The following is a 12,402-nucleotide window of genomic DNA, read 5'->3' on the forward strand; positions in this document are numbered from 1 at the left end:
GGACCTCCATTAAAGTGGGCACCGGGTCCGGCACCCTATTCTAGCTTCATAGGTGGGCCGGGACCTGTCCCTTTGCGGAACGATTTTACGCGTTATTCTCGATTTGTGCCCGCCCACAACTTTCTATGGCTGTGGCGTTAGCTGACTTGGGCGCTATTGCCTTCCGCCGTACCTTCGGGGCGGTGGAGCTCGAGCAACGGGACAAATTATTCGAGTGTATTGCCCTCCACTCCCCCTCCCTTGAGCCCGATTCGTTGTCTTGGTATCTCGAGCCAAGCGGCAGATTCTCGACGAGGTCCCTATACCAGGCGATTGTTTCCACCCCTGGCCCGGTGGAACTATCGGTGCTTTGGGAGATCAAACTCCCCTTGAAAATCCGCATATTTCTCTGGCAATGGGTCCGGGGCCGACTCCCTTCGGGCACGGAGGTCCGAAAACGGAATGGCCCTGGGGACAGCCTCTGCCCCATTTGTATGGTACCGGAGGATTGCAACCACATTTTCTTCCGGTGCCCGGAGGCGCAGTTCCTATGGAGCTGCTTTCGGGAGGTGGTTGGCAGCAATTGCTGCCACGACAACCTCCCGGACCTGTTTGGGGAGGTCCTTAGGCTCCCCGGTCCTAGTCGCGCCCCCACTTGGGTGGCTTTGGGTACCTTGGCATGGACCCTCTAGTGTGGTCGCGATAAACTAGTCATCGAACGCGTGATTCCGTGCCGTGTGACTGATGCAATCTATAAAATGTGTGGCTTCTTACATCTCTGGAGACCGCTTAGCAAGCGGCGCGACCGAGACGCCGTCGACAACATCATTGCGGGTCTTCGTTCCTCGGCGTCGGCTTTTGCTCCACCTCCGCCGCCACCACCTCCCGAGCCGGATTAGTTTTCTTAGCTTTCTTTGGGGTTTGTCCTGCTGTGCCCTCAACATGACTTTATAACTTGATTGTACTATGTACTGTTGTATTGGATGCTTGGTTCGTTACTTTATAATATAAAGCGGGGAAAACCCTTTTTCTTAAAATCTTTCAGCTTGGCCGGCCATAACCGGGTCTTTCAAAAAAAAACTGGTAGAGTTGCTCTTATGATTGAGTATCCAACGGCTTACCCGGCTTCCATTGTTTACATATTATTAAGGTAAAAACGCAACCATAATTTGGATCCCTCTGCAATCCCCTCCATCAAGAATCCATTCCTAGGAAACGGTTATGTCGCTCCTGCATCCCCTTCATCCTTCACCTTTCAGCTTGTCCGGCCATAAGCGGATCTTTCAAAAAAAATAAAAAATCTGTCAACTTGGCGATTTTGCTGACGCATCTTGGATCGGGCAGACACGCTTCCTTAATACTCCCTGCAGCTGTCGTGATGCCAAAACGCCACTGCTGTCGTGATGCCTACACCTTGTTTATTTAGACTGTACTTGCAGCGAGTCAAATCTTTGCAGCTAGCATAACCAACTCAGTCGCCGATACGGAGTAGATTACCCTGAATATTTCGCTTTTTATTTGATCCGCACGATACACGCGATGAGCGAGACCGCGCCACAGTTGACTCCTGTGTCGGGCAGTTGCCTCGCTCCGCCTACGCGGCTACAAGTACCACGCGCCCTAGCTGCTAGCTAACGACGAGCGCCAAGGGTAGTAAACCAGAGTGAGTACTGCCAACACCACGCTCGCACATGTCGACCACGGAGGCGCTCCTCCCCGCCTCCGGCAGCGGCGGCGCCGGCGGCGGGGAGCGCTTGAGCATCGACGACGCGCTGGCGCTGCACGCGGGGGAGTTCGGGCGGTGGCAGCTGTGGCACTTCCTGCTGGTGACGGCGGCGTGGACGCTGGAGGCGATGCACACCATGGTGATGATCTTCGCCGACCGCGAGCCGGCCATGTGGTGCCCCGCGGGGGACGGGCGGTGCCGCGACCGCTGCGCCGGCGCCGCGGCCGGGTGGGAGTGGGAGCAGGGGAGCGGCTCGTCGACGGTGGCCGAGTGGGGCCTCGTCTGCGGCGAGCGCTACAAGGTCGGCCTCGTCCAGGCCTTGTTCTTCGCCGGCTGCATGATCGGTGAGTACGTCACTGCTCTGCTCTGCTCCCATCGGTCAAGCTTTGAACGATTCCGCCGTCTCGATGGTTCGTCATGCTATCTAGCCGTCTTGATGGCGATCCGTGATGACTCTCTAGCCGCTTACGTACATCACAAGCGTTGTACACCTCTTGTGGTTGTGGACTTGCTAGCCATGCATCTCTAGTTATATTTTACTTCAGCCCTTGTTGGACTCTCGCTGCATATTTTTTTTACTGAACTGCAGCGGAATCTGTCAGCCCCTAATGTAGTAGTATAAGCAGGTAAATGTTGCATTTTACTGTCATCCAGCAGTGTTGCTTTTTTTAGATTAGCAAGTTGGTGTTCACAATTGCTGCACAAATAACTACTCATAGTCTGCTCAGTGGTCTATACTATGAGCACCCATTATTAGAGGTAAAAACCAGGAAAGTTGCGTATGTAGCTGACAGTGACTGAGATCCGGTGTACGCCTCAAAAAGACAAAAACTGGTAACGATCGACATCTGCTTCATTAGAGCAACTGTATCGGATAACCTCTAAATTTACAGTAGCAGATAGCAATTCTAGCAAAAAACACACCGAATATATCCTGTAAATAGCAGATCCCGTAAAAGAAATTGCAGGTCACCAGAGATGTTTTGCAATACAATAATCGTTGTATTGATGGGGTGCTGGTGCACGTATATATAAGTACAGGGTAGGTCTCAACCTCAACTATACACAACTAGGAGGTGAGCCACAACACGTAATACATGCAACACAAAATACAACTCAACGCCCCCCCCCCCCCCCCCCCCGGCACTCGAAGCGTCGCCAGAGACACAGAGACTGGACCGAAACTCCTCGAAGACGGAAGTAGGCAATCCCTTAGTCATCACATCAGCAAACTGTTGCGACGTCGGCACATGAAGAACCCGAACACGGCCAAGGGCAACCTGCTCGCGCACGAAGTGAATATCGAGCTCAATATGCTTCGTACGGCGATGGTGCACCGGGTTGGCGGAAAGGTAGACCGCGCTGACGTTATCACAATAGACAAGAGTAGCTTTATGAACATCACAAAGCAACTCCTGGAGCAGCTGACGGAGCCAAGAGCACTCAGCCACGGCGCGATACTCTGCCTCGGCGCTGGAGCGGGAGACCGTAGGCTGCCGTTTCGATGACCAAGAGATCAACGAGGGCCCAAGGTAGACGCAGTAGCCGGACGTGGAGCGTCGAGTGTCGGGGCAGCCAGCCCAGTCGGCATCCGAGTAGGCCACGAGGTCGGTGGAAGCGGAGGCCGTCAGGGTGAGTCCCAAGGACATGGTGCCACGTATATAACGGAGAATACGCTTCACCAAGGTCCAGTGGGAGTCACGCGGGGCGTACATGTGGAGGCACACCTGCTGAACAGCGTACTGTAGGTCGGGTCGAGTCAGCGTCAGGTACTGTAAAGCACCAACAATGGAGCGATAAAACACTCCATCGGACGCGAGAGACCCCTCCAGAGCAGAGACCTTCGCCTTCGTGTCGACGGGTGTGGGCGCCGGCTTGCAGTTAAGCATACCGGCACGCTCCAGGAGCTCGTGGGCGTACTTCTGCTGATGCAGAAAGAAGCCGTCAGGCCGGCGGACCACCTCGATGCCGAGGAAGTAGTGCAGGGGCCCCAAGTCCTTGAGGGCGAACTCATCATGAAGACGAGCAGTCAACCGCTGAAGGAGATCGGGGGCGGACGCCGTGAGGATGATGTCGTCGACGTAGAGCAGCAGATATGCAGTGTCAGCTCCCTGATGATACACGAATAGTGAGGCATCGGAGCGAGTGGACCGAAAGCCCAAAGACTACAGGTAGGCTGCGATATGCTGGTACCAAGCCCGAGGCCCCTGCTTCAACCCATAAAGAGAACGGAAGAGCAAGCACACAAAGTCTGGGTGCTCGCCGTCGACGAAGCCAATGGGTTGCTCACAGTACACCTGCTCGGCAAGGTGGCCGTGCAAGAAGGTGTTGGAGACGTCCAACTGGTGCACAGGCCAGGCGCGCGAGACCGCCAACTGGAGCACGGCGCGGAACGTGCCCGGTTTAACAACCGGGGCGAAGGTGTCGGTGAAGTCCACACCCGCGCGCTGCCGAAATCCGCGAACCACCCATCGAGCCTTGTAGCGCTTGAGAGAACCGTCCGGGCGAGTCTTGTGGCGAAACACCCACTTGCCAGAGATGATGTTGGCACGAGGGGGTCGCGGAACAAGCTGCCACGTGCGGTTGCGCTGTAGGGCGTCGAACTCCTCCTGCATCGCAGCTAGCCAGTGGGGATCCCGAAGGGCAGCGCGAGCGGAGGTGGGGACGGGTGATGGCGTCGACGTTGAGGCGGTGCACACATACTCGTCGGCGGAGTAGCGCGTGCTAGGCCGAAGCACTCCTGCTCGGGCACGGGTGGTCACACCAAGTGACGGGGCAGCAGGGCCGGCGGATGCCGCGGCAACGGGGGCCACGGCGGCGGGGGCACCCGGTGCGGCGATGGGGGCCGCGGCCGCGGAGGGGATCGCGGCAGCAGCGGCGTCGGAGGCCGCAGCGGCGGCGGCGGAGGCGGGGGCCGCGGCGGCAGCAGCGCCGGCCGATCCGGCGGCGGAAGAGGCAACGGGCGAGCTTGACGTCGAGCCCGTCGCAGGGGTGGCGGGCGGGGTGCCGGGCTCAACCTCGTATGAGGGAGACGGGGACCCGAGGGCTCGCTCGGACTCGACCTCGGGGGAGGGAGTCGCGAAGCCGGGTGGGGGCGGCAGAGGGCGCCGGGCCGGGGGTGCCACCGCGCATCGCTCCATGAAGGGGGCGCGGGGGCCGGCGCCGAAGGAGCCGATGCCGGAGGAACCTGGAAAAAAGGAACACCGTCTCGACAAAGTACACGTGCCTCGAGGTGTACACGCGATGAGTGACAGGATCATAGCACCGGTAACCTTTGGTGTTAGGAGGGTAGCCAAGGAAGACGCATGGGACGGATCGTGGTGCGAGCTTGTGTGGCGTGGTGGACGCGGTGCTAGGATAACAGAGACACCCGAAGATGCGGAGACCATCATAGGACGGTGGTGTGCCGAAGAGAAGATGGTGAGGGGCGTAGTTCCCCCGAGGGCGACACGGACGAATGTTAACTAAGAGAGTGGCGGTGGCCTATATATACCCCTCCACCCACTCTTCATTCGTGGAGAGAGCCATCAGAACATGCCTACACTTCCAACATACATTTTCTGAGAGAGAACCACCTACACTTGTGTTGAGGTCAAGATATTCCATTCCAACCACATAAATCTTGATCTCTAGCCTTCCCCAAGTTGCTTTCCACTCAAATCATCTTTCCACCAAATTCAATCCTATGAGAGAGAGTTGAGTGTTGGGGAGACTATCATTTGAAGCACAAGAGCAAGGAGTTCATCATCAACAAACCATTTGTTACCTCTTGGAGTGGAGGCGCCGGCGTGCACGGGGTAGAGCTCATCGGGACTGTCACATCGATGAAGGACCATTCGGGTACGGGCGTCTTTCACAGAAAAGCCAACACCGTCAAATTCAACAGTAAGTGGGTTCTCACGAGTAAGATGACGAACAGAAACTAGGTTCGTGACTAATTCAGGTGAAACAAGAACATTAGACATAGTGATGGGTGTGGAAGTGGAGGGAAAACTAGTGCTACCGATATGACTAATAGGTAAGGAGGAGCCGTTGCCGACGGTGATACGAGTGGGTGTGTGAACGGGAGTGGAGGAGGTTAGGTTACCGAGATGAGCTGTCATGTGCGCAGTAGCACCTGGGTCCATGTACCAGTCGCCTCCGCCGACAGAGCTACTCGGCAACGGCGCGGAGTGCTGGGCGGCGAGGAGGGCGGGGTCCCATGGCACAGGTACCGGCGGCGGCGAAAGGCCCCCGTAGGGCAGCGCCGGAGCGGGCGGGCCATAACCACCGAGGGGCGGCGGCAGAAGGAGGGCACCGTAGCCGGCGCCGGTCGACTGGTAAGGCGCGTCGATGAACCCCTGGTGGCCCGCGGGGAGATCCTGCGGGTAGTGCGGGGCCCACCCTGCGCCCTGGGCCGGCTGCTGCTGGGGAGGCGCGGGTGGCGGCAGCGGGTAACACCAGCCCGGAGAGGTCATGGCGGGGCGGGCGGAGCATGGCCGCCGGCCATTGGCTGGGCCTGCTGCATGTGGGTGACGCCGGATGCGCCGTAGGGGGCCGACGCGCCGTATGGTGGCGGGGCCGCACCGAAGGGCGCCGGTGGCGGGACAGCAGAGGCGGCGGCGGACAGGCTGGTGAACGCCATCGGGGGTCCGACGGCGGCAGCGGGCGGTCGGCGGCCGGCGGGAGAGCGGCGGCGGCGCGGGAGGAGTCGCGCGGCGGCGGTGGCGATGGGGTCGCGGCGGCGGCGGCGCGGGAGGAATCGCGCGGCAGCGGCTACGGCGGCGGGGTCGCGGCGGCGGCGGCGCGGGAGGAATCGCGCGGCGGTGGCGGCGGCGGCGGCGGCGGCGGCGCGGGAGGAGCGCGCGTCGGCGGTGGGGTGGCGGCGGCGGCGGTGCGGGAGGAGCGCGCGGCAGCGGGGCAGCGGAAGACGAGGATCAAAACCTAAAAACTGATACCATGTAGAGAGATGTTTTGCAATACAATAATCGTTGTATCGATGGGGTGCTGGTGCACGTATATATAAGTACAGGGTAGGCCTCAACCTCAACTATACACAACTAGAAGGCGGGCCACAACACGTAATACATGCAACACAAAATACAACTCAACACCGCATATTATCACCCACATACCCTATATCTGCAGTTTTCAAGCCAATTTTAAGATGAACGGTAAAATAGTCAATGCCGGAGCAGGCGGCCAGAACATCGCCAGAGCAAGCGGAGGAGCTCGGCAGCGGCCGCCGGACCGTAGTTTTATCTATCTATGTATCGTTTATCTATCTATGTATCGTTTATCTATCTATGCTATGACTATGTAATACTCCCTTCGTTCCAAATTACTCGTCGCAGAAATGGATGTATCTAGAACTAAAATACATTTAGATACATCCATACCTGCGACAAGTAATTCGGAACGGAGGGAGTATATTGTTTTATCTATCTATTTATTATATGTATCGTTTTTATTAAAAAATATGTCTGCAATGTTCGTGCGATAGCGCGCGCTGCATTTTAGCGTGCCTGCTGGAGCTACGCGCGTGCGCTAAATTTTAGCACGGCTGCTGGAGCCAGCGCTGTCCGCCGCGCTTTTTCAGGCGATGGGCGCGCTGCAAAGTACTTTTTAGCGCGCCGGCTGTTGGAGATGCTCTAAGCAGGTAAATGTTGCATTTACTGTCATCCAGCAATGTTGCTTTTTTTTAGATTAGCAAGTTGGTGTTCACAATTGCTGCACAATCTACTCGTAGTCTGCTCAGTGGCTTATACCATGAACACCATTATTAGAGGAAAAAACAGGAAAGTTCCGTAGGTAGCTGACAGTGACTGCGATCCGGTTTATACGCCTCAAAAAAGACAAAAACTGCTGACGATCGACATCTGCTTCGTTAGAGCAGAACACACACTGAATATATCCCACATCGCGATCGACTCTAGCAGATAACCTCTGAATTTACGGTAGCAGATAGCAATTCTAGCAAAACACACACTGAATATATCCCATAAAATAGCAGGTCCCATAAAAAAGTTGCAGGTCACCGCATATTATCACCCACGTATCCTATATCTGAAGTTTTCGAGCCAATTTTAAGGTGAACCGTAAAATAGTCCACGCCGGAGCAGGCGGCCAGAACGTCGCCAGAGCAAGCCGAGGAGCTCGGCAGCGGCCGCCGGACCGTCCCTGGAGCGTCGCTGGAGCAGCGGCCGCCGGAGCCTCGCCGGAGGGTCACCGGAGCAAGCCGAGGAGCGTCGCCGGAGCAAGCAGAGGGATTTGTTTTTTGCAGTACAGTTTGGCAGTATCTGTTCTGGCAGATTCAATTTCATACCGCAAAGACAAGTTTATGGTGACCCGTAAACTGATTTTACAGTATCGCGTATAGACCATCTGCTAGACTTGCTCTTAAGTTAGGCGGCATAGCAGTGGCTGACATTTGGGTCTATATGTTAGTTCGCCCACATGTGAGCACTGCTAAGTCACCTAAGTTAAGTGAGAGGATCCCAGTCCCTCTATCTACATGGGCCCTGACTCTTCTTCACTAGGATTTCACCTAATTAGGAAATTGCTAGACTAAGTTATCAACTGGATTACAACACAAAACCTGGTTCAATCCAACAGTTTTTTTTATGTTGTCGTTGTTTCATGTAGTTGTTCATTATACTATTTGCTTGTTGCAGGCGCCGGCGTTTTTGGGCATCTGTCAGACTCTTTTATGGGTCGGAAGGGGACCCTACACATGGTGTGCTTTCTCAATGCCATCTTCGGCCTCCTCACCGCGCTCTCCCCCAATTATTGGGTCTACATGGCCTTGCGCCTTCTCACAGGATTTAGCGCTGGAAGCGTTTGCCTTTGTGCCTTCGTCCTCGCCACGGAGCCGATAGGCCCATCCTATCGTGGGGTCACCGGCATGTCCACTTGCTACTTCTTCTCCGGAGGCATCGCAGTCCTTGCCGGCATAGCCGCGATGTGCCAGTCATCCTGGCGCTTGCTCTACGTCGTCACTTCCATGCCATCACTTGTCTTCGCGCTCGCCGTCATGCCGTTCGTATCCGAGTCCCCGCGTTGGTACCTCGTGCGGCGACGCACCGACGACGCAATGCGGATTCTACGAAACATTGCATCTACTAATGGCAGAAGCATCCCAGATGGTGTCACGCTCAAGCTCGATGATGAAGATGACCTCAACAAGAAGGTCGAGGAGTCGTCGTCGACGATCTTGGATGTGTTCCGATCGCGAGCAACGCGGGGCAGGCTCGTGCTGTCGGTGATCATCAGCTTCCTTTGCTCCGCAGTGTACTTTGGGCTGAGCCTCAACGTGGTCAACCTAAAGCTTAACCTTTACATCAGCGTGGTTGCTAACTGTCTCGCTGAGATGCCCGGGTTCCTGCTTACTACAGTGCTCCTCCAACGTTTTGGCCGGAAACCACTCGCTATTGGCTCGATGATTCTCAGCGGCATTTTCTGCACATCTGCCAGTCTTATTGCCGGTGTCGGTGCCTTGAGGTAATTGAACCCTTCTTGATTTTGCATGTGCATGACAGGGTGAGGTTTGCTTTAACCGCATACAAGTGCGTGTCATTGTAGGGTGGTGAGGATGGCATGCGGGATGGTAGGAATCTTTGGAATGGCAGCGACATACAGCCTGTTGGTCGTATACACTGCAGAGTTGTTCCCAACAGCTGTACGTACCGCGGCGATGGGATGTACAGCACAGGCATCGCAGATGGGCGCCATACTGGCGCCCTTGGTGGTTGTGCTTGGGGAGCAAGTGCCATTCGCGGTGTTCGGCGTGTTTGGCATCATTGGTGGGCTGCTTGTGATCTGCCTCCCAGAGACTATGAACAAGCCCTTGTACGACACCATGTTCGGGCTGGAGAAAGGGGAGAGGGCGCCTATAAGTGAAGGAGGAGTTATACCGGGGAACTCCGAAATTTGACTAGTTTTTGTAATTATCGAGACTGAAAGATGTTACCACGGAAATGTTGCACACAAGAGCGATTGGCACATGCTTCAACGAATTGTTATTTGGCGTTGTGCTAATGCATAGCTTACTTTTTAAGAATTCAGTTGATTGTTCCTACATGTAATATGTTTCTAGTTTTGTGTCTCTGTGTATGCCATTCTTTTGGGTCTTCTTTTATAGTGCTAACAACCTCCTATACTAGTTAATTTGTTTGTTGGAAAAAAAATACTCCCTCCGTCAATTAAAACAACCTCATGTGGTCATGAGTAACGTACCCTCTTGTTTAGGGTTTCTCTCCTCTGGCGGCGACTCCATCACCGCTGCGAGTTTACTGGCCGCCAAACCTAGCCACCGGTGCAGTCTCTCGTGGCTGCTGCTGGCCGGGCTATGGAGAGGCCGATCTGATCTGTACCCAAGATGGCGGCGCCGACAGGATCGTCGTCTTCGGGGGGGCTGGAGCGGGAAGAACCTCGAAGAGATGTTGCAGCACTTGGACCTGCAGGATAACGAATTGGACAATGTGATCGTGGGGGAGGAGGAAATGAAGAAATGCGAGGTAGATGCAAGATGGCTCACGATTGGTAGGTTGAACGCAAATCGTCCCTTTAGTTCATCAGCGATGTTCGAGACGCTCAAATCGATCTGGGGGCTGGCTCATGTTCCAAAGTATAGGGAGGCAGGAGACAATCTTTTTGTCTTCCAAATGTTTTGTCTCGATGACTGGAAGAAGGTCGTCCATGGCGGCCCATAGTTGTTCCGAGGTATGGGATTACTCGTGGAGGACTATGATGGAAAAACGGACCCTACTTCGGTGGTGTTCGATGGCATGTACGTTTTGGCTCAGATTCATGGGATCCCAGAGATGTACCATGATGCGGGTATAGTGGATCAGCTCACTCGTCGCATTGGCCGTGTCAAAGAGGTTCAGTTGGCTCCAAGGTTTTTCTATGAAGGCGACTATGTAAGGGTTTGGGTACGCGTTCTTGTGGCTAAAGCTCTTACCAGAGTCACGCCGTTGAATGTCACATGTGAAGGACGTCGTGTGCTCCCAAAGTATGAAAAAATTCCCTACTTCTGACAGGTATGCGGACTCATGGGTCACAATCGAAATATGGGCCACAAACAAATTGTTCCTCTGTCTCGAAGCCAAACAATAACTATCCAGTAGGTTTGATACTTCAACTTGCCCATCATTACTTGACTTAAAAAGCAACAGGCTATCATCAGAAAAAAGAAGATGGTTCACAGTCGGAGCTGTAGGAGCCACCTTAATACCATCCAGTGATGATGAAGAACTAGATTTCAGGAGGCACGAAAGGCCCTCTGTGCAATTAAGAAAAGATATGGGGATATTGGATCTCCCTGCCGAATACCTCTGCTTGGCATGAACTGGTCAAGTCCCTCTCCATTAAAAAGAACTGAGAAGGAAACTGATTGGACCATACTGATGACAATGTACACCCATGATGGAGCAAAGCCCAACTTCAACATCATAGCTTCAAGGTAACTCCATTCGAGCTTATCATATGCCTTCATCATATCAAGTTTTAGCGCACAATAGTTGTTCGCCTTTGCCTTGCTGCGTTTAATAAAGTGAAGACACTCATATGCACTAATGATATTATCCGTGATGAGCCTACCAGGAATGAAGGCCGATTGCTCCTCCGATATGATGTCCGGCAAAATTTGTTCCAACCTGTATTGCTCCTCCCAAAGGTAACAAACCCATCCCAAAGGTAACGGACTCGTCTTGTATAGTACGTTGCATAAATTGACAGGTCTAAATTGTGTTAGTAGAGATGATTTCGTTACCTTTGAGATCAAGACCAACACTTATCGTTGATACATTCTGGGCTTTAATTCTTCTCCTCTCACAATACTCAGCACCGCCTTTGTCACATCGGCCCCGCATATGTCCCAATGCCTTTGGTTAAAATGCGTTGGGAAGCCGTCTGGACCCGGGGATTCGGTCGAGAACATTTGGAAAAGAGTAGTCTTGACTTGTTCACATGTGTATGGAGCAACAACAGCTCGTTCATCTCAGGCGTAACCTTGTTGGGTACGTTGTTAAGCACCGCGTTCATATTGCTTACCCCCTCCGACATATAGAGGTTTTTATAAAATTCATAGAGGTTTTTATAAAATGCATGCACCATATAAGCTCGGCTGGCAGGTCTCCCTAGTATCCAATGCGGGGTCGATTCCCACCACTGCAATTTTGTTCGAAGCATGTGAATTGGGCCGGCCCGTTTGCACTTGCCCTTAGCGAAAGCTCGAGCCAAGGCCCAAGCGGGCTAGCCAGCCAAATAAGGCGCCGAATACAGGCCATTTGGTACAGGGCGCACACCCCCCTGTACACTTGGTTTTATAGCGGGCCGGCCCATTTTGCTTTCCTGTTTCTTAAAAATTCCCCAAAAAAGGTGCGCCAGCCGCGACTCGAACCACGCCCGTTCGTTTAGGTAGACATCACACCAACCAGTTAAACCAGATAACCACATGTGCTATGGTCGTTCTTTTTATTTTCTTTATATATAAACGCAGAAAAGGCAGTTGTTTTCCCTGTTTCATTTTCTATCTTTTTTTTTCTCTTTCTTATTAAAATGAGTGAACTTTTTAAAGGTGACCAAATTTTCGCAAAATCGGTGCACTTTTTTCAAGTTCAATGAACTTTTCTCAAATTCGATGAACTTTTTTCAAATGTGATGAACTTTTTTAAAAAAACGATGAACCTTTTTTCAAATTGATGAACTTTTTTCTC

At 53.7% G+C, this 12,402-nt stretch overlaps 1 protein-coding gene across 1 annotated transcript; it reads left to right on the forward strand.

The window, feature by feature from the left end:
* Positions 1-1,525: 1,525 nt before the first annotated feature.
* On the forward strand, positions 1,526-9,776 carry LOC109747027 (organic cation/carnitine transporter 4). Its single transcript, XM_020306121.4, has 3 exons — positions 1,526-2,049; positions 8,359-9,184; positions 9,266-9,776. The coding sequence occupies exons 1-3, from the start codon at positions 1,671-1,673 to the stop codon at positions 9,615-9,617; spliced, it is 1,557 nt and encodes a 518-aa protein (XP_020161710.1). The 5' UTR covers positions 1,526-1,670; the 3' UTR covers positions 9,618-9,776.
* The last annotated feature ends 2,626 nt before the right edge of the window (positions 9,777-12,402 follow it).

This window comes from Aegilops tauschii, chromosome 2 (genome assembly GCF_002575655.3).
Source record: "Aegilops tauschii subsp. strangulata cultivar AL8/78 chromosome 2, Aet v6.0, whole genome shotgun sequence".
Lineage (NCBI taxonomy): Eukaryota > Viridiplantae > Streptophyta > Magnoliopsida > Poales > Poaceae > Aegilops > Aegilops tauschii.

What these genes read in the sequence shown, in the direction of transcription:
- LOC109747027 (XM_020306121.4), top strand. Translation starts at nt 1,671, where the DNA reads ATGTCGACCACGGAGGCGCTCCTCCCCGCCTCCGGCAGCGGCGGCGCC. An exon ending in CTTCGCCGGCTGCATGATCG is followed by an intron (nt 2,050 to 8,358) that starts GTGAGTACGTCA and finishes TGCTTGTTGCAG; the next exon opens with GCGCCGGCGTTTTTGGGCAT. An exon ending in GCCGGTGTCGGTGCCTTGAG is followed by an intron (nt 9,185 to 9,265) that starts GTAATTGAACCC and finishes GTGTCATTGTAG; the next exon opens with GGTGGTGAGGATGGCATGCG.